This window comes from Thrips palmi, unplaced genomic scaffold (genome assembly GCF_012932325.1).
Source record: "Thrips palmi isolate BJ-2018 unplaced genomic scaffold, TpBJ-2018v1 HiC_scaffold_19, whole genome shotgun sequence".
Classification (NCBI taxonomy): domain Eukaryota; kingdom Metazoa; phylum Arthropoda; class Insecta; order Thysanoptera; family Thripidae; genus Thrips; species Thrips palmi.
Genome location: NW_023144628.1, coordinates 8,349,920 through 8,371,272, shown reverse-complemented (window position 1 = coordinate 8,371,272; position 21,353 = coordinate 8,349,920). Strand labels below are relative to the sequence as shown.

The following is a 21,353-nucleotide window of genomic DNA, read 5'->3' as shown; positions in this document are numbered from 1 at the left end:
GGACGGGGCGGGGCAAGGGTCAATGTTGACCGACCGCCGAAACGTAAATGAAAATTACAGCGGGAAGGAGACAGAAATTTTTCGGGTTTTTAATTTGCGGTGTTTTTCCCTTTCTGTTGCAGGGAGGATGGCGGAGCTTCCGAGTTGGTAGAGCCCCGCGCTCGGCCCCGACGGCGCGCCCCTAGCCCCACAGCCATGACGCAGGGCTACGCCGGGGGCAGCGCCGGGGGCGGGCGAGCCTGGAGGGCCTGGCCAACGGCCTGGCAGGCCTGGGACATGGCACTCCTGTGCCTGCTCGGGCTGGTCGCGCTGGCGGGGGCGGGGCCGCCCGCGCCGCTCACCGCCCCCGGCCAGGGTCCCGGACAGCAGAGCCCCGGCGGCGGCCTGCACCACATCCTAGGCCAGTTCCCGGCCTCGGCGGCCGCCGCGGAGGACGCCAACGGCACGGCCATCCGGTTGACGCACATGGTGCTGGACAGGGTGACGGGGCGGCTCGTGGTGGGCGGCGTGAACCGCCTGTTCCAGCTGGACTCGAGCCTGCGACCGCTCGCCACCGTCGTCACCGGCCCCAAGCCCGACTCGCCCGCGTGCCACGCGTCGGGCTGCTCGTCCTCGGACATCGCCACCGTGCTCACGGACAACGTCAACAAGGTGCTGGTGCTGGACCCGGAGTCGCGCTACCTCATCGTGTGCGGGTCGCTGTCGCAGGGCTCGTGCGAGAAGTACAGCGCCAGCAACATCTCGCACGCGCCGGAGTTCTTCGCGCGCGCCATCGCCGCCAACGACGAGCACTCGTCGACGTACGCCTTCATCGGCCCGGAGCGCTACAACAACTGGGGCACGTCCAACGTGCTGTACGTCGGCACCACCTTCACCAACAACGGCGAGTACCGCCACGACGTGCCCGCCATCTCCTCGCGCCGCCTGCACAACCTGGACTTCGCCGAGCTGTCCTTCTCCAAGCAGAGCTCGCTGCAGATCGAGGTCAAGTACCGGGACCACTTCCTCGTCAACTACGTCTACGGCTTCAACGCGTCCGACTACGCCTACTTCGTGCTGGTGCAGAAGCAGTCGCACCTGCCCGAGCAGGAGGAGCTGGGCTTCGTGACGCGCCTGGCGCGGACGTGCATCACGGACGCCAACTACGACAGCTACACCGAGGTGACGCTGCAGTGCGACGCGCGCTGGACGGAGGACGGCAAGCCCGTCACCGCCGTCTACAACCTCATCCAGGACGCCAAGGTGGTGCCGGCCGGCCAGCACCTGGCCGCCAGCATGGGCCTGGAGCCCGGCGACCCCGTCATGATCGGCGTCTTCTCGCCCAGCCGCTCCATCACGGCCGAGCCGCAGGCCCGCTCCGCCGTGTGCGTGTACAGCCTCAAGGATATCGAGGCCAAGTTCAACGAGAACATCCACATGTGCTTCAACGGCAGCCGCAACTACCGCAACATGAACTACATTTCCGGGCTCATCTTGGACGGCATGTGTCCTACGGCAGGGGTAAGTGTCTTTTTCATTTTCTTACAAAGCGTTGCACTGCGTTGTCCTTGGGCGGGGTGAGTTGAATTAGCCGCCGCCAGAGCGCGCCGTTTGTATGCGGGCCTGTCGCGGCGACGTCCGCTTGCACGCCGTCCACGCCGAGTGCATGCCGATGCCGCGGTCCATTCCGAAATCCGCATTCGTCTGCCAAGGTCGCGCCGGCCGGGCTCGGGCCTGCAGGCTCGAACCTGTCTCCGTCTCTCTCCCACTCCTTCAGGACGCTCCGCGAGAGCGACAGAGAAGACAGACAGACAGACAGACAGTTTGGACCTCACCGTGTTATAACTCGCGTGGATTCGCCAGGCGATGGCCGGTACAGTGGCGGGGGGCGCGTTTTGGCGACCAGCTTTGTCCGGGAACGGGTTGCACCACCTGGCGAGCGTGCGTGCGCGCGTCGAGCAAAACAAAAGCCGTGTTGCAGAACGACGTGTGTTCTGTACCGGGTTCAAATATCGCCGCAGCCGTTTTGCTTTTTGTTTCGTCCCGGTTTTGTTTGAGACCCCCCCGCGCCCCCTCCCCCTTTCGGGCTGATTTGCCGTGGGCTGCAATGGCTCGCCTCCCCACTTTATAAGCGGCATATTTTATTCGGAATTGTTGCTGCCGAGATTTATGTCCGGACCGCGGGCCCCGGGGCGCGTCCGAGGTGGCCGTCGTGGAGGACGACGTCGCCCTGGCCGTGGGGCGTGCTCGCGGCGCCGCGGTCTGTCTCGGACGCGGCCGCGCGGGGCTCCCGGTCGGCGCGGGCCCCTCGCCGCCAAGCTTGGGACTCCGTCCGTACCCCCCCGGTGCCCCGCCCGCCTGCGCTGCGATTCCGGGGCCTCTGTCTCTCTCGCACTCACGGACCGCTGCGTCTCGGTGCGACCGCGCCAAGGAGGATCTGCTCCGAGTCAGCGTTGCGCCCCCGGCCCTGCCGGGCTCCTGCCCCCTGACGCCTATCAAAGCACGGCGCGTTCGCTTCCAAGTTGTACAGTGCACCGCCAGGAGAGAGATACGCCCAAAACTTGGGAAGGAAAAAAAAACATGGCTGTACAGTATCGGCGTGCGTGGCTCTGCGTGGGACGCCGCGCAGACTTGGCGGAGCCAAATCTCGGCGCGCAGCCCGTCGCTCTGTCTCTCTCGCACCTATTGGGAACGCCCCTGGAGTGTGAGAGAGACAGCGCGACTCGCGGAATCAGTCTGCTGGAAGGCGGATCCGCGGTTTACGCTCTCGGTACGTACAGTGTGTTTTTGTCCTGCCTACGCCCGGCCGTCCGGCGCGACTCGGCGGATTAAAGTACGGCGGAACGGAGCTCTTGTTTATGCCCGTCTAATTTGTGTGGCGCTCTAATCATTTTATACGACGCCCGCGTCCCGCGCCGCGCCGCGCCACGACACCTTGTTCGGCAAATTTGATGGCGGAGCCGCGGAGCGCCGGACCAGCCGAAACGCGAGCCGCCGTTTGTTTGGGTATGACGTATGTCGACAGCCCTGCCGGTTTCTGCTCCTTGTCTCTCTCTCTCTCTCTCTCTCTCTCTCTCTCTCTCTCTCTCTCTCTCTCTCTCTCTCTCTCTCTCTCTCTCTCTCTCTCTCTCTCTCTCTCTCTCTCTCTCTCTCTCCCTCTCTCTCTCAGCGACGAAAGCACTGCCCTGCCCGACATCGGGCGACTGGCCCGGGCTGGCCCTGGCACGGAATGGAAGAATTCGGGAATGGACCGCGCGTGGTGGGCGTCGCCATGGCGTCGCGGAGGGGGGCGTGCGATGTGACCCAAAGAGCCCCGGCGGGGCTGGCGGGGCTGGCAGGCAGCAGGGCTGGGCAGTAACTCACGCACCAACCTTTCAACACCTCTCTGTGTTCGGAATCAGGCGTCGCCCAGCTCCGCCCTGCTCCAGAGCAGCGAAGGGACACAGCCGGGGCTGCCGGCATTAGGCAGCCGGATGAAAAAGAAAAAAAAAGAGGAAAGTAATTGGGGAAACGAAATGCAAAACTGCATGCATAATCCGGTCGTATTTTCGACCGCCCGACACCCACAGTGGTGTAGGGCTTGACGACTTCCCTTCCCCTGCTTCATTCTGGGAAAAAAAAGGGAAACGCAAAAAAAAGAGCATGATTGAACACGATGGCGACTGAAGTTGAAGTGCTGCCGGGCAGGGCGCGGCGTTGCGGACGCGGCGCGTCGTCTGCTGTCCGCGGCCAGTGGTGGGGGCGGGGGGCGGCGGGCTTGGATTTCCCGGCCGTGGATTGCAGCCGGCGTGTTCATTTGTCGCGGGGGCGGTGGGGGCGGCGGGGGCGGTGTGAGGCTAGTGCGTGGCGCCAAGTGCGGGGGCGGGGGCGGCGTGAGCCCAGTGCGTGGCGAAGTGCGGAGGTCCCCCGCGGGGGCACACGCCCCCTGACCCCGGGGGGTTGTCGCTGGGGGGTGAGCAACTGCATGGGAGCGTGCACCTGCGATTAAGGCGCGGGGGGCGGCGCAGGGGGTGGGGGGGGTGGTAACATCATCCCTTGTGGGGGGGGGGGCATTGCTGTTGATTTAAGCCTTGCAACCGTTTTGACAGTAATGGACCTGTTATAGATAATCGAACTTTCCGCCCCCTGGCTCGGTGCGCCCGCCCCGCCCCGCCCCGCAATGCGCGCGCCGGCCGCCCTTTGTACGTCGTCCTTACGTCCCTTGTATTAACACGCCACCGGTGTATGTGTGTGTGTGCGTGTGTGTGTCTATATGTATAGGTGAGTGTGTGTCTATGTGTGTGCGTGTGTGTGAGCGAGTCGTATCGACTGGGCCGGCCTTTTCTGGCGCAAACCCTTCCGCCGCTCCGCCACGCCCTCATCGAGGCCGTGGCTCTGGTGCCGTCCTTTGTGGCCGTGCGATGGCAGTGCCACCGGCAGCGCCGTAATCCAACTGATGGCGCGGGAAGATGCTAAACTTGGGTGTTACCGCCGCGCGCCCCGCCCCCTTGGCACTGGCCAGGATCGCGCCGTCGGCGGTCCACCGGGTGCGGCGGACTCTAGGGTGGCCACCCGTCCGGCCGGTCGTCGGCTAGGGTTGCCCCTCGTCGCGTGTGCGGCACGCGAGGCCCTCGTTGGCCAGGTGGGTCGGGTGCTTTTTACAGTGAGGAGGGGGCGGAGGGGCGCAAAGTTATATGAGGTCGCGGCGGTGCCTCGGCAGTGGCGTCGTCGCGGAACACACAGGGCTCCGCGGCTCCTCGATGTTATCTGCCTTTATGCGGCGCAAGTTTTGCCGCGGAAAGGAAAGAGAAGCTTGTATCGCCGAGTCGCGCCGAGTCGAGGCGACTCGAGTTGGCGAACTCGCGGTGCTTGGCGGCGGAGCGGGGCGGGGCCGAGCCAGGCGCTCGCGTGCGTCCCGCGTCCCGCGCGGAGTGTCGTGGAATTGACAGCCGCTGGAAAACTCGAAGCCCGCCGCGCCAGGCCGCGGCCCCGCGTCTTGTTCGGCGGCGAGGGGTTTGGCTTCCCGTCTGCGGCGGCAGCGCGGCATAGCCGCCTGATTCCGAGCGGCGCTCTGTCTCTCTCGCACTCGTGGGGCGTCCCGCAGGGGTGTGAGCGAGCGAAGCGAGTCTAGAGTCTTGGCCTCCTCCACCGGTCTTCTGGCCACTGCGGCTCGTCCCGGGGATCGCCGTTTGGCCGGGCGGACAAGGCGGACACCAGGACGCCGTGAAGAGAGGGGCGGAAGCAGGAAGGAAGCGGGGAGGAAGGGGATGGCCGCCGATTACAGTGGCGTGGCGGTCTGGCGGGGGACTGGCGCGCCGTGGCGCCGCCGCCGTGTGTTGGACATGATCCAGAAGAGTTCGCTTATCCAGGCTATCCGCCAAAGTGCTTGCACACCTTGGTGTTTGCGCTGCACTCGCCACAAGGGTCCGCGGGGGGAGGGGGAGGGGGAGGGGGGTCGGATCCGCAGCGCCGCCGCTTCCTCATTCCGGATTCTTTTCGCAACATTGCCTCTTCGGTAATTGACCCTTACAAAGCGCTCGGCAGGAGATTAATCAGACTGTTAGTAAAAGTGCTGGCACCGCGCGGTGCGGTACGCCCCCTTCGTGGGCGTGGCACGCCACGCCACGCCACGCCGCGCCACTGCTCCGCTTAGAGCGGCCACAATGGGACCGACGGCGGTGGCGCCAAAGGTCGCCCCATTGTTTTACAAAACCTTCCATTTAGAAAAATATTTTATTTTTCCTCGGCTACCTCTTTTTCTCTCTCCTCCTTTCTTTTCTGTGGGGTTATTCTCAGCGCGAGTCGCTAATTGTACAAACGCACCACCTGGGCGGAGGCCGTTGCTCGGGCGCGTCTCTCTCTCTCTCTCTCTCTAGCGCCGTGGCGGTGTGCGAGAGAGACGGAGACTCGGGGTGCATCGCTGGAAATGCTGATGATGGGGCGGCGATCGGCGGTAACGATGGTGCCAACGATAACGTGGCTCAAAGGAAAAGGGAAACTTTGCAATTTTTTCGCTCCCGCCCCCCTTTTTCCCCCACCCCCTTACCCGCCCTGCAGCCGACGACGGCCGCAGCGCCGATTCTGCATAAGTAAGGACCGGCTGAGGGTGGCGGCGGGCGGGGCTCTGGCTGGAATATCCGACGCGACGGTCTCTGCGCCGCTGCAGCTGCGCGGGGACTGCACGGGGAAAAGTCGGACGCACAGTGGGCCCTCGTTCGAAGAGCAATCCACTGGTGGGGTCACACGTTCGGTTCGTGTTCCATTTAGCGACTCTGCAGCTCAAAACGCGTCCGGGATTTTGACCGCCTCCACCGGTCTTCTGGCCCACTGTGCGCTTGTCGCGGCAACGCGATTGCCCGTGATTGTTCGGCGCGTAATTGCCAGCCGTTCGTCACCGACTTGGTCAGCGCGCTGGCGGCTCGGCCGGCGGCTCGTGGCTGGCGGCCTGCCTGGCGGCCTCCATGACCCTCACGCGATTCGGTCCTTAGCCACTGCCACTGGACACTGTTTGTACTTTTGTCTGCTCCTTTCCTTCCGGCCGGCCGCCCGGCGGGCACCGTCGCTCCGTCTCTCTCGCTCCCTTACGGGACGCCCCGTGAGTGCGAGAGAGACAGAGCCGTGCTCGGACTCAGCCTGCAGCCCGCCGGCCCCGCCAGCACCACCCCTAGATGGCTATCGCGGACCCGGCCCGTCCGCCGCAACAATGTTTTAATTCGTACAAAAGCCTTTCCGAGGAGGGTACGCCTTGCCCCGCCCCGCCCCACCCGTTCGCCCCGCCCCGCCCGCCGGGGGCGGGAGTCCCCCGCCCGCCCCCCGCCACAGCGGCTCGGCTCGGCGCGGTCCGGCCGGTCAGTCGTTCCCCCTTTGGCGTAAATCATCGCGCATTCCTATTGTATGCATATCGTGCGTTTCTTGATATCCCTCTGGGGCCCGCGCGGCGTGTGCCCTGCCTGCGCTGCCTGCGCTGCCTGCGCGCGCGTGCAAGGGAGTCGCCCGAATCTAGTCTCTCGTCCCGCTCCACTTTTATTTACCTGGTTACGCCGCTACACCACAAAAAGTCCAAAGAACGCGGCCGCCCTCGTGACGCGCGCAATCGGACGTTTCATATCGGCGTCTGGAGCAAGTCATAAATTTCGAGGCGCGTCAGCGGTGGCGGTCGGCGGGCACCTGTGCCGACGCCCCCCGCGCCGCCACGCCCCCCTCACCCTTCCCTCCCCCCCCCCTTTCCTGGTCCTCTCGCCGCGTCGCCTCGAATCATAACGCAATTTTACTTTGGTGCTGGAAACAGGCGGCTCCCTCTCACACGCACACACACACAGCACAGAGTGAGGAGGGACACCAAAGGTCATTACCATACCCTCCCGACGACGACGACCTAACCTGCTGCAGCGTCTTGGCGCTGCGCTGCGCTCCCCCTTTCCATCCCCCTCCCCCCCCCCCCACTTCCCTCTTTTCCCTCCTCCTCGCCATCCTTCTGAAAGCGAGTCAACCTGGCGTATCTAAAATCCATTCCGCGCCGTCTCCTGTGAACAAACAATGGCTGGCTTGGCGACGGCGCCGTCTGCCCGGCGCGGCCCGGCGCGGTGACTGGGGACCTCGCTGGCGAGCTCGGAAGCTGGAGCTGTGCTGGAGCGGGGTCCGCTGGAGCTGGAGGCCGACCCTACCTGCCGATGGCGAAGCGGCGCACAGTGGGCCAGAAGACCGGTGGAGGCGGCCAAAATCCCGGAGGCGTTTTGAGCTCCAGAGTCGCTAAATGGGACTCGAACCGACCGTGTGACCCCACCAATGGATTGCTCTCCGAACGAGGAACCCATTGGTGGGGTCACACCCTTGGTTCGAGGCTCATTTAGTGACTCTGGAGCTCAAAATGCGTCTAGAGTTTTGTCCGCCTCCACCGGTCTTCTGGCCCACTGCACGGCCGACTGGGGGATGCGGCGTGGAGGTGCGAAGGCCTAAGTCCTCGGTCGGTTGGCCACACTGGCGCCGGGGCCGGGGCCGAGGCCGGGGAGGGGCAGGCCGAGGCCGGCGGGGCGTCGCGGCGCCCTCATCGAAGCGCGTCGTCCTGGTCGTCACGGTTCGGAGGACATGACGGCAGAGGCCGAGAGGGGGCCGTGGCGTCCGCCGCCAGCAAGTCACCACCGCCGTCACCGCCCGGCCGCCCGGTCACTCCGCTATTAATTTTACACGGCCACACACGAGTCGCGCGCCAACGGACTGTCCCTCCCTGTTTTCCCCCTGTTTCTCTCCTTTTTGACATGTTTTTATTTATTTATTTTTATTTTTTTTTGTGTGTGTCCCCGCCGCGCCCCGCTATCGCGCCTTCCGCGCCTTTCTTTCATTTTTATTCTCTCCGTTTCCGCCGCCCCTACACTGTGGCACACTGTGGCGCCGTATGCGACCGGAAGTGGCGCTAAAGCAAGAATGCGGCCCCCGCGGGGCTGCCCAGGGCTGCCACGCCACTCCGCCATTTTTATTATTGTAAGACGTGTGATTTTTAAGGGGGCCCGGCAGCACCACGCGTTTTGCTCTTTTTGTGTTTTTCGTGTTTTCGTGTTGGCCGGCCTGCGTCGGCTGCAGGGCCTGCAGGGCGTCATAGGGACGGTCACGTGATGTGACAGGTCGCATTCCGGGCGCGGCGAGCGCAGCAGTCCTTTTGCAAACAGCGCGGCTGCCGGCTGTTCAGATATGCGCTATGCAGTCTCACGAAACCGGTTGCGCTTTTGTAGGGACCCGCGCTGCCGCGCTGCAGCCCCGTGTCTGTCTGTCTGTCTGTCCGTTCGCCTGTCTGACTGTCTGTCCGGATCAATCATCCGGCCACGCAAAGGAGCTAAGCAAGCCTGCGACAGGCAGACGTTCGCATTAATGCAGCCGGAATACGCAAGTCTGAATGCGCAAGTCTCGCCGCCAGGCCTCGGCTGCCAGCCTGGCTTGCTGCCTGGGACGCACAGTGGGCCAGAAGACCGGTGGAGGCGGCCGAAACTTTGGGCGCGGTTTGAGCTCCAGAGTAGCTAAATGGGACTGGAACCGAACGTATGACCCCACCAATGGATTCCTAGTTCCGAGAGCAATCCGTTGGTGGGGTCACACGTTCGGTTCGAGGAGCGACTGGAGCTCAAACCGCGCCCGGGATTTTGACCGCCGCCACCGGTCTTCTGGCCCACTGTGGGACGGACGGAGGGGTGGGAAAATTGGTACAATCCGCCGTACGGCGAACTTGTTGCGAGGTGTCAAAATTACTTATTAAAAGTGGGACCGGTGGTTTCCTGCCGGGGCCACATACATCCTGGCCGTCGCGGCGGGCGTGGCGGGGCGTGGCGGGGCGTGGCGGGGCGTGGCGGGGCGTGGCGGGGCGTGGCGGACGGGGGGCTTTTAGGAGGTGGCTGCACGCAGGGACTCGGGCAGCGACACGGGAAGCAGGGGGTTGCGTGGCGCGGCGCGCGCCTCCACCTTCGCACGGCCACTGAACTAGACCAGGGAGTTTGAGAGGGGGTGGGTGGGGTGATAGGTCACAAGGGTAGCGGACTGGCTCACGGCCGGTGCCATTAGGCTGAGCGTTTGAGGTATTCATTTGTCACACACACACACACACACACACACAACTTGCGCTAACACACACACTGCCTCTAGCGAGGCATTGTCACATGGGGAACTAACTAGCCCCGCCCTTTGTACGCGCTCCGCGTCTCTCTCTCTCTCTCTCTCTCTCTCTCTCTCTCTCTCTCTCTCTCTCTCTCTCTCTCACACACACACACACACACACACACACACACACACAAGGGCGTGTACTGTTACTACGGTTTGCGCGTGTGTCTGTGTGTGCCACGTGTACTGCAGCGTACCGATACTACAATTCCCTTTCATAAATTTCTCGGCGCCACTCCGTCCAAATTGCAATCCGCGAGTCCGCCGCCGTCCCGCCCTTCCGTGCGCGCCGGGGATCGAATCCCGGCCCCGGAAGACGGGTGTTGCTGCTGTTGTTGCTGCTGTTTGTCTTGTTGTTCCATCGGAGTTAAGCCCTGATGAAAAATTCGTGGTCGCTTGGGCGGGGTCTCTCTCTCTCTCTCTGCTTGATCTCTTCTGAATCGGCCGCGGCGCGGCCACCAACGGGCACCAGGCCATCACGGGCCGCGCCAGGCCACGCCACTGTTGCGAATTCCGGCCCGACTTGGAGCACATTAGGGCAATAACTCAGACAATATCAGGGTGGAGTGGAGTGGGCGCGCTGTCCGATTGGCTGCTAGGCCAGCCAGCGGCCGACCCCTACGGACCAAGCGCCACAGGCCAAAGCGCCAAGGCACAGTGGGCCAGAAGACCGGTGGAAGCGGCCTTAAATTCCAAACGCGTTTTGAGCTCCAGACTCGCTAAATGGGACTCGAACCGAACGTGTGACCCCACCAATGCATGGCTCTCGGAATGAGGAATCCATTGGTGGGATCACACGTTCGGTTCGAGTCCCGTTTAGCGACTCTGGAGCTCAAAACGCGTCTAGGGTGTTGGCCGCCTGCATCGGTCTTCTGGCCCACTGTGCCAAGTGCCAAGGGCCAAGCGCCGCAGGGCCAAGCGGCCAAGTCGCACTCATTATCTGCTAAGCGGCGCACACTTTTGCCCTCTCGCCGTGATTAACGGCTCTATATCGTCGGATTTGTGGCGGGGCTGGCAGGGCTGGCAGTCGTGTGCCACAGTGTGCCACCGGAAGCGGCCAACCCCGATACACGACAATTTTTTTTTCCCGTTCCACGTTTCTCTGGTTTTCGTTGTTGTATTTTTGCTCCGGTTCTCGCGCCTTGTGTGTCACTTGCCGCCACGCAGTGCCCTGTTTCGGGGGCTCTTAAGATGACGTACGTGCGTTCGTGCCTGGAACAGGGGATTAGCGGTGTAGCACGACGGTAGGGTTACAAATCTCACCAAAAAAACACGACTTTAGTTTTATTTTTATTTTTCACCAAGCAGCTGCGAATGATACGGAAAAGAAACGCGGCGTAAAATGACACTCGGAAAAATGAGGAAAATGTTTTGGAAATGATATGGAAGCCCTTCGCTGTCCGCGCCCTGCTGGGTCCTGCTGGGGGCGCTGCAGGACAGGTGGCTGTTGCGCGCCATCTGCCGGCCGGGGCGGGCACACTGGCGGGCACCGCTCTAGTAGTGTAGTGTCCGCGCTCAGTCAAAGGTGGGCCGCTATTCAATTACCAAGTTTGAATGGAATGCGGGTGGAGGGGGAAGGGGGATGTGAAGAAACAAGGAGGCGGGGCGGCGGCGTACTTTTGCTCGCAGCGAGGCACCACGGAAATAACGGCCAATGAGACCTCCCCGTGACGTGAGGGGGAGAGAGAAAGGGGTGGGGGGACTGAGTGTGTGACGGAGAAAGGACCTCAGGCCGTTCTCGTAAAGTCCCGCGCGTGAAACTCTGGCTCGAGAGCCAATCCCGGGAGAGGCGTTGGCGCCGTCCGTCCGGCGCGCGCCGTTTTGAGGGATTGCGCGTGTAGGGCCGGCGCCGCGCTGTCGCCAGCAGACTGACTCCGAGAGTCGTCGTCGTCGCTCTGTCCCTCTCGCACCCATGCGGAACGACCCCGTGAGTGCGAGAGAGGCAGAAGAGCGACGAAAGCGACTCTTAGAATGAGTCTGCAGGCCGCCGTACTGTCACCAACGAGGCCGCCTGGAAGAGGGCCTGCATGTGGTGCTGGCGGTGTGCTGGCGGCGCCCTTTCGCCCCCCCCCCTCCCCCCCCGTCCCGGCACGCCACTTTTAAAAGGAAAGTTTGCGGCAACTTTGAGATGACAGCTAATTGAAGGCCCGCCTGATAACACGAGCCATTTAGCGGCAGCACACTGATTCCGAGAGTCGTTTTCGTCGCCCTGTCTCTCTCGCTCTCTTACGGGGCGCCCCACGAGTGCGAGAGAGACAGAGCGACGAAAACGGCTCTCGGAATCAGCGCGCTTTATCGCGCGGGGTATTTTCGCGAGGGTGGCTCCGTGTGGGTTCCACTACATTAGTGCTTCACCGCAGCCGCAGGGGCGCAGGGCCGCACGGTGCATGCGAGGGGCGCAACGCGTTCGACGTGATGGCTCACTCGGGGCGGAGCGCGCAGGTTCGAACCCCACCAGCAGCCGCCTCGCCTCGTAACTTTTTATCCTTTTTTTTTGCGCTGCATAGCGCTTGATAAGCTTTTGGTACTATAAAAGATCGCTCGATGCGGATTACTTCAATTTTTGCGTGGCGGTGTCTTTCTTGTATGGGTGGCCAAGGCCATGCTCGGAAGGGGGTTCCCCTCGGCCTTCGGCCCTCGGCAGGTTGAAGGCAAGCCTCGCCTTGTTTGGATATTACATGTGCACGCGGCGGTCTGCCTGCACACTGCAGAGCCTGCCTGCGTATCCGTCCGATGCAAATTCCGGAATCCGGAGTTAGTTATTTCGTGCTGTCGCCAGCGGCCGCGGTCGCTGTGCCGCGGGAATTTAAAGTGCCAGCGCGCGTTTGTTTGTGCGTGTGTGCGTTTGTGCGTGTGTGTGTGTGTGTGTGTGTGTGTGTGTGTGCGCGTGTGCGTGCGCGCGTGCGGACGGACGGTCGGACCGAAAGCCTATCAATGTTGCCTGCGCGGCGGATCGATAGCCGATGGGTGACATCGGATACCCATCCAAGTGCAGGCCATAGACCACGACATTGTTGCCGGGAGAGAGGGGGGAGGGGGAGCGGTACTTGTGCGGGGCGTCGTCTGCGGCGTTCGCGCCTGGCCTGCCTCCCCGCAGCCAGGTGGCCAGATGGTCAATTGATAAGGCGGTCAGCTCGCAAAAAAAAGCAAGAGCGAGGCGGGGATTCGAACCCGGGCCCCTCGTTGCGGATGCAGGATTTGCCCGCGCGCGCGGTGCTGCGTGGCGCAGCGTGGCGCGGCGTGGCGGGGATGTGCAGTAAAATATACATTACCGGCCGTAACTCTCGGGCCGCGTCGCTTGCAGCCTCCAGTGCTACTGCCGCCTGGAGTCCAGTTGCCGGGCCCCCGGGGCTCCAGGCGGTCCGCTGGAATGGTTCCAGGCGAAGCTAGGCGAAGCCACAGCTGCAGCGCGTCATTCGATTGGGCGGCGTGGCCGGCCGGAGAGGCTCCAGCAGACCGATTCCGAGAGTCGCTCTCGTCGCTCTGTCCCTCTCGCACCTGTACGTGACGCCCCGTGAGTGCGAGAGAGACAGAGCGACGAAAGCGACGCTCGGAATCAGTCCGCTAGGCTCCTTGAACCTCCGCGTCTGTACCGCGCGGCGGGCAGCACCAGCACACTGGCGCCTATTGTTTTATTTATCCGCTGCGATGAATGACTGATTCACCCAGCGCGGCAGAACACACTTTGCAATTCCCGTTTTTGTTTTACACCTCGGGAGCGGGCCAAGTTTGCTGTCCTTGTTTATCGTCGCCGGCCGGCCAGCAGGTGCTGTATCCGAAGGCGCACTTAGGGGCTGACCCGGGGCGGAGCGGGGCGGGGCGGGGCGGGGCGGGGCGCCGTCATCGAGTACGCCTCCGGGTACGCCCCGCGCGGTCCCAGCCTTTCGGCCTTTCGCGGGGAAAATTGAAAAAGTTGCGCAATAGGGTTGCATCGGCCGGCCTAGGTTATTGATGCTGTTAGTCGACGACCGCTGTAAAGTGAGTCTGTGTGTGTGTTAGTGTGTGTCGGCCGGAACATGTATACAGCGGCCCTCCGCCCGTCGGAAGCGACCGAGGGAATATTAATGCTGCGCGTGAAACTGATATGGGGGTTGTGTTCTCTGCACACCTTTTTAATCATGCATCGGCCGAGGGGTCGCGGTCCAGCTGCTTGCACTTAGCCTTACTTAGTGGCTCCGTTGGCCGGGAGCGGCGCGGCGGCCGACGTCGCCGGTTCGAATCCCAGCAGGCGCCGCGCTCTTGTTGTTGTTGTCGTTTTGTTTCTTGCTCAATGGGGCGGTATGCATTTTTGCCACACTGGCTCCTGACTCTGGGCCCGGGGCGGGGCTGCCCTCCACGGCACGGCACGGCACGGCACGGCCCCGGGCGCGCACACGGTCCGACGCGCATGGAAGGGCAGCGGGGCATTGAAAGGAAGTCGCGAAACAAAACACACCCCGGGCGGTGGGGTGGCCGCCCCGCCCCGCCCCGCCCCGCCCCGCGGCCGCGCTAAAAGGTTCGGCCTGACCGGCCGACCCCTCGGCGCCCTCTAGTATTCAAATTAATAATTGTGTGTTCTGTTTTGTAAAAAAGGAACGGACCCCACCTTGCTCGGCCCGGACGGGCCTGACCCGACCGACGCGCGCTCGGGGTATTGTTTCTGAAAACAGCCGACTGGACTGGCGGCCTTGGGGTTTAATCTTTTCAACTGATGGGGTTGGCCGGCCTGGCTGCCTTGGGGTCGCGCACCGCCGCCACCGCAGACCGCAGCCCCTGCAGGGCTTGCCGGCTCGGACTGTACGCGAGTGAATCAGCGGGGAGGCATCTTGGGGGCGACTGTACACTGTACACGACCGCAGCACTGTGTGGCACCCTGCTCCACGGACGGCCGGTCTAACTGCGGGACTTTGCGCGAGGGCCCGCACACACTGTGGCGGATGAGCGCAACGGCTGCCTGCCTGGCTGCCTGCCTGCCTGGCTGCCTGGCTGGCTGGCTGGCGAGGGAAACAGGAAAATGGCCATGGCATTTGGGCGCGCGTGGCAGGGATTTGGAGCCGCGGGCATGGGCGGAGGAAAGTACTATAGTGCGGGGCGTTAGTACCGGTGTGAGAGTGCGTTTGCGGCTTGTGTGTGTGTGCGTGTGTGTGTGCGCGCTGTGCATTCGGAGCGTTATGGAGTTACCTTGCGCCGGAATAATACGGATCGTTATTGGTGATGACTCACTGAGATTCCAAACGCTATGAGTATAGCACGTATGGTGCAATGCGCTGTGATATCGCACCATACTGCAATGCCACAGCCATATTGCACCTTTGGTGCAATGCTTCCCGAAAGGCCCTATGCTAATGATGGGAATTGGGAGGCATTGCACTCATGTGCAATGCTTTTGTAGACCATTGACGCATACTCATAGCGTTTGGATTCCAGTGCTGTCCGTCCTCCGCCGCGGCCGCCAACGAACATAAAAGAAAAGAGAGAGAGAGAGAGGCTGAAAAAACGAAGAGGAAGAGGCCGGGGGGATAAAAAAGTTAATTGATTTCGTTTTCGCCAGCGCAGTCGGCGAAAGGGAGTCGTCGGGGTGGTGGGGGTGTCGGACTTTAATATGCCCGTGTGTCCTGCGCTGCCCTTCGCCCGCCCTTCGCCCCCGGGGCACGTTCGAAAAATGCACTCCGTATTCCTGCACGCCGTGTGCGGTTATTTGCGTGCATTTTACGGCCCTTCCTCGAACGCGTTCAGGGGGTTGGTTGTCATGGGGGTGTTCTGGTGTGTGTGTGTGTGTGTGTGTGTGTGTGTGTGTGTGTGTGTGTGTGTGTGTGTGTGTGTGTGTGTGTGTGGTATGCTAATGCCCTGTCTGTTTGTCTGTTTTAGGTGAGTACTGCATCGACCGTGGAGTAGCCGGATCGCTGTGTGCTTCGCGGTAACGTTGTAAACAGGGACGTCGGAGTGGTCGCAAACTTCGACCCGGAGGGCGCTTCCGTGGCGCCGTGCCGTGGCGTGGCGTGCAGCGCCCCGTGGCGGTGGCGACTGCGGGGGCGGCGACTGTCTGGCGGCCGGACGCCGCGAACATGAGCGGTTAAAGCCGATTTGGCGGGGTGGAGGGGCCCGCGGGGCCGCGGCTGGCTTGGGCGGCGGTGCGTCCCGTCTCCGGGGCTTATCACTGAGGGCGCATCTGGGCATTACCTGGATGGCCAGGCCACGGCTCGGCCACGGCCTGGCCGGTCTTGATGTGGCCTGGCGACTTGACCGCGCCGCCGCGGCCGTCCGCCCAGGGCGGCCCAGGGCGGGGGCCACCCCCTTTGCATGTTGGGCTCAATTAGGCGGAGTGGTCAACCCTGCGGCGCCCCACCCCCGCCGCGGGGCCCCCGCAGCCCCGCCTCCCCTCGCCGTCAAAACAAAAACCTTTTGATGCGGGCCATGGCGGGCATTATGGGTCCAGGCCTGGCTTTTTTCCGGCCGCCCTTTTCGACGTCGTTATGGCCGTGTTGTATTTGCAGAGCCGTGTGTACTCTGCAGCCTGATTCCGAGTCTGTCTCTCTCGCACGCGCGCGCCTCTGCGGGGCGCCACGTGAGTGCGAGAGAGACAGACGGCGCTTTTTGGAAAGGGCCGTCTCGCCGCGCTGCGCCTCCTAATGTTTATCTGCCGACAATGACACGAGGGCAGGGCCGCCAGGGCGGAGCGCGAACGTGGGGGCGGTTCGCTGGCCCTGGGCCTGGTGGCGCTGGCCGTGCCGGCCGTGCCGGCCGAGTGTTCGAATGGTTGTTTTTGCGCTGTCGGCAGAGCGCCAACTACCGCCGGCCCTGCGCGGCCCCGCCTCGGGCCTGGGGTTGGGCCCCGCGCTGCCGACCGCAGATGTCGCCGCGGCAACTTTGTGTCCGGGACTCGGGGACTCGGTCCTCGGTCCGGGATGACCGGCTAGTTTGGCGGCGCAATCTGCCGCCCCCGGGCACGGTCCACCCCCGCGCCGCCCCCGCGCCGCCCCCGCACCGAGTTGGCTGAGCGTGGCCGCCGCTGTCGTCTTCCTGTTATTTCCAGGCGATTTCCTGGCCGAGGGCAACACGCCGCCACCTGCAGGGGGTGGGGGTGGCGTCGACGGACTGGCGACAGGAAGAAATCTCGCGCTCCCGGCGGGATTCGAACCGCCGACCTCGGGCCGCCGCCGGGCCGCCCACCTGTCAGGACGACGAGGACAAGGGGTGGTCGGCGCGGTCGGCCTTCCTTGGGGGACGTCGGGGTGGCGGCGCTCGGCGGCCGCGACACGCTGCGCTATCCATCATGGCCCCGCCAGCCCCGCCAGCCCGCCGCCCCGCCAGCCCCGCCAGCCCCGCCAGCCCCGCCACGCCCCGCCAGCCCCGCCGACGTGTGATGTGGCCGCCCCGCCGCCCTGGCAGTGCTGGCCGCCACCCCCAGTCCAGCCCTGCAGGTTACGACGCCGCCCCGCCAGGGCCGCCAGCCAGCCCGCATTAGGGACTTTGCATGGCGACCCGCTTTTTGCGGACTGACTCCAAGGGTCGTTTCCAGCGCTGTCTCTCTCACACTCGGGGCATGCCGCTTGGGTGCGACAGAGACAGAGCGACGCAGACGGCGTTGGTTCTGCAGCCCGCTGGTCCTCGGGATGGTGCATCGATCGTCGGCGTCCTGGCCGTCGTCACTGCCCCCGTGTGATTGGCCGGACCGCGCGGCCCGGCCTGCAGCGGAGAGGCCGCCGTCAGCCGCACACCTCCAAAGTGCGCCCCAGTGTCCGGCCTCCAGGGCCTCGGTCCAGGCGGCCAGGGCTTACCGAAAGCCTAAGCCGACGCGGCGGAGGACACTGGGGGCACGGCCCCGCCACGCCCCGCCGGGCCCGGCGAAGCCCTTATCGGCCGGGGCATCGCGTCGTGCGATCGACCCGAGCGTTCGAACGTGCACCGCCCTGCCGGGCCCTGCCCCTCCCGCTCCGCCCTTGTACAAGCAGGCCCCGGACCAGACCATAAGCGATCCCCCGTCTTATCAGGGGTGCAGCCCCGGGCTATCGCGTGGAAGGGGTTGGCGGGAACATCAAAGCAGAGCGGGGCGGGGCGGGGCGCCTTCACCTTTACCTGGCGCCGCCTGGCGGTGAGGATAAGCTGGCGGCCTGGCCGGGGCAGCGCAGGAAGGAGGTCGCGGGTTCGAATCCCCGGCCGTCCGTGTTTTTGGCGGAGTGCTTCGGCGGTTTTGGGGTTCTCCAAGCACGAGCGTCAGGACGAGTGACCGCCTCCACCGGTCTTCAGGCCCACTGTGCAGTGGTCCTGGCCAGTGGTCCTGGCCAGTGGTGCTGATGAGCACGGCGGCACAATCAGCGCGCTCGCCTTTGGGGCACCCCGCCCGTCTTTTTGCCGCGCTCGCCCGTTTTAATCTTCTCCCCCGCGTTTTTTCGCGGCCCGTGTGCGTGCGCGTCGCGTGCGCGTCGCGTGCGCGTCGCGTCGCCGTCACGTGACGAGGGCGTTCATCCCGCCGAGGGAAAAAGGAGAGGCGCTCCGCGAAAGAAGCGGCAGGACACTCGCCGTAAATGGGCCGCCGCATCGTCGCTCTGTCTCTCTCGCACCCCTGCGGGCAGCCCCGTGAGTGCGAGAGAGACGGGACGACGAAGGCACGCTTCGGAATCCCAACGGCTGCGCCGCACTCGCCGGCCGTGTCGTGTGTGCGGCACACTGTGCGCCCTCCTGGCTCGCCTCGCCTCCTGGCGTGTCCTTCGCGTCCTCGGCGCGCTTATCTGTACAGGTTGGTGAGCCCACTGGCGGAACTCCCTCCCCCACCCCCACCCCTTCCCCCTTCACCTCGCCAGGTATAAATTGTGCCCGATCTCGACCCTAATGGGCAAGCGAGGATATTAATTAACAGGCTGGACGTCCTCGTCGCACCCGCCGCCCTCCACGTGCGAGCGAGAGAGAGGGCGAGAGCGTGCGCGCAGGACTCGGACGCAGGCTTGCTGAGGTCGGAGTCCTATCGGGCCACCTCATCGGCCAGGGCGGGAGGAGACAGGGAGAGGAAGGCTCGCCGTCGAGGCACGCCGTCGTCGAGAGGCACGCCGTCGTCGTAGAGACACGCCGTCGTCGAGGCACGCCGTCGTCGAGAGGCACGCCGTCGTCGAGAGGCACGCCGTCGTCGAGAGGCACGCCGTCGTTGTAGAGGCACGCCGTCGTCGAGAGGCACGCCGTCGTCGAGGCTCCTCATCGATGCACATGTTCCTAGCCTCCTCCACCGTCGGGCGCTCGTGTTCGATGGCCCCGCGTGTGCGGCGTGTGCGTGCGTGCGTGCTCAGCCGGGAGTCAAATGTCGCCGCAACGGTGAAGATGACTGATTTCGTCCCCCTGCGCTGCCAGTGGCCCCACCCGATGCTAATTAGAAGGCATGCATCGCTCTATGCGCGCTGCGCAGCGGGTGCGGCGTCCCGGCTCCCGGCGTGTGCGTCGGCTGGGCGGACACCGCTCGGCTGCTCGACTCGCATCGACTTGGCTGAGTGCGCCGAGCTGCCTGCCGGCTGCCTGCTTGCATGCCGTGATACAGAAGCTGCGGCGGCGGACTTATCGCCATCTGTGTGTGCCGTGGCACTGTCGACCGGGAAGGGGGAGGGGAAGGGGAGGAGTTGGAAGGGGTCGTGGACAACGGAGCGTTGAGGCGGACACGGCCTGGATGGGCACGGACAGGTCCGCAGCGCTGTCCGTCAGGTGTCGGCCTTACCCTGCCCTGGGTGTGTTCGAATTGCCCAGCGTCGGGCCACGTGGCTTTTCAAAGTCGAGGAAGAACCACGCCACTGGGTGACTGAATCAAAATCGAAAGTCGCGAGCTGGCTGCTGATTTCGCAGTTCCGGCCGGCCGGCCGATGAACGCCGTGACGTGAGGCCGCCGCCGACGGGTCCGGCGGCCGCTCTCCCCGCCGCCGTGTCCGCCGTGTCCGCCCCTCGAGCCTTAGCCGCGGGTACAAGGGATTGCCATTAGCAGCACACACTGGTGCCACCAGGCCTGCGCCTGCCGCCTGGCCGCGCCCACGTACGGCCTGCGCCGCATTTGCATGCTGCCGATTTGGGCCGCTGTCTAGGCTGTGCAGTGTATCGAGCTCCGCTTTCGGAATGCCGCGCCGCGCGCCGCGCTGGCCCGGGCCGCGGCGAGCCGAGGCTTGCTCATGAAACATGAAGTGCTCTGGCGCAGGCCGCGCTGGCGGCAGCCGAGGCCCGTCAGGGAGACAACGATGTACTAAGTATTCCTGAGGGCGATCCCGCCGTGCCTCGGCGTGCGCTGCGCGGCGCGCTGCTGCTCCCACGGGACGCCCTGCTGAAGCTGGAGCCCGCCCCGCCTGGTCTTTGATCCCGGCTGCAGCGCGCAGCACGCGGCAGACTGAATCCGAGAGTCGCGCTGTCTCTCTCGCACTCGTGGGGCCTCCCGTATGGGTGCGAGAGAGACAGAGCGACGAAAACGACTCTCGGAATCGGTCCACAGCACGCGCGGCGAGCGGCCCGGCGCGCACGTCCCCGCCGTTTGTCTGGCGAGTCCCTGGACCCCGTGGCCCTGGACCCTTCCGCCCCGCCCCGCCCCGCCCCGCCCCGCTGCGAGTACCTGTCCAACTGATTACACTTGCGCGTTGTTACGCGCGGCCCCGTTTCCAGGCGGCAAGTCCAGCTAGTCATGGCCAGCACGGCGACGCGGCACGGAGCGCCGTGCCCGTAGGCAAACCCGCCGACCTGGCCAGCGCCGCGGGTCTGCCTACCCGGCACGGCGCTAGCTCGCCGGCCCCGGTGCAGCGCCCTGAGTCATTGCCGTCACACTGCTCGCTGAGTCACGCGTGTCGTTCTCTTTCTGGCGAACTCGTGACCTCAGCGCGAGCACGCCGACGACGCCACGGCGACGCACGGCCGGCGGAAGCGGCTGGCGGCGCGTGACAGCGCGTGCGTCTCGAAGCACGGCCAGCAGCAGGCCGAGCAGTGTCGCGTCTCTCTCGCGCTCATGGGGCGTCATGCGAGAGGGACAGAGACAGGCTGTTCGGGATTTCGGCATCGTCGCCTGCAATACAAAGTATTCGTGGCGGGGTGGTGGCGGCGGCGCCATCTACGGGAACCCCCCTCCCCGGCATCCTGGTCCGCGTCGTCCGCTGCCGCCGCCTCCCCGCCGCGCCGGGCCGCCGCAGCCTGCCGACGTTGTGGACGGCACGTCTCAACTTCCTAACGAGTAACGTGTAACGCGGTCCTCTGCAACGTGCCCCTCAGCGGGCAAGTCGCAGGCAGGCCGTGCTCTAGCCGCCACGGCGCACCGCTCCGCGCAGCCCCGCGCAGCCATCTCGTGGCTCAGTTGCCACTTCTTATGCGGGTAATAGAAATCTTACTTGTCAAGTCCCGAGGCAGGCAGGCTGGCAGGCAGGCAGACAGGCAGGCAGGCTGGCAGACAGGCCGCGGTACAGTCCATCTAGTCCGTGTCAAGCCGAGTCCGGAGTCTTGAGGGGCACCAGTATCCAGTGCATTCAAAACAGCCCCGACACTGGAACTCGTCAGAAATGAAAATGAGCCTCCCAGAGGCCTCTTCTTTCCCTGGCCGCCCGGCCGCGCCTTGCCGCACCGCGCCGTCGGAGGTGTGTTTATTTTCATTCGGCTTTACGGCGGAGAAATACGCGTTCCTTATTTATATGTATTCATGTTGGGGATGAGAGCGTCTCGTCAACCGCAATGAGCCGCTATGCTTCAAGCCGCTGCTCCAAGCTGCAGGTTGCCCAGAGCGCGCCGAGGGCCAGCAGACTGATTTCGAGAGTCGTTTCGTCGCTCTGTCTCTC

General features: G+C 64.3%; 1 protein-coding gene across 3 annotated transcripts in view; it reads left to right on the top strand.

The window, feature by feature from the left end:
* The first annotated feature begins 385 nt into the window (after positions 1 to 385).
* Positions 386 to 21,353, top strand: part of LOC117646466 (plexin-B) — a 188,299-nt gene continuing 167,331 nt past the window's right edge. For all 3 annotated transcript variants that reach the window (XM_034387414.1, XM_034387416.1, XM_034387413.1), the window contains exon 1: positions 386 to 1,500. In XM_034387414.1, coding sequence (XP_034243305.1) covers positions 466 to 1,500 — 1,035 coding nt within the window. In that variant the 5' untranslated portion in view covers positions 386 to 465. The remainder of the gene's footprint in view (positions 1,501 to 21,353) is intronic.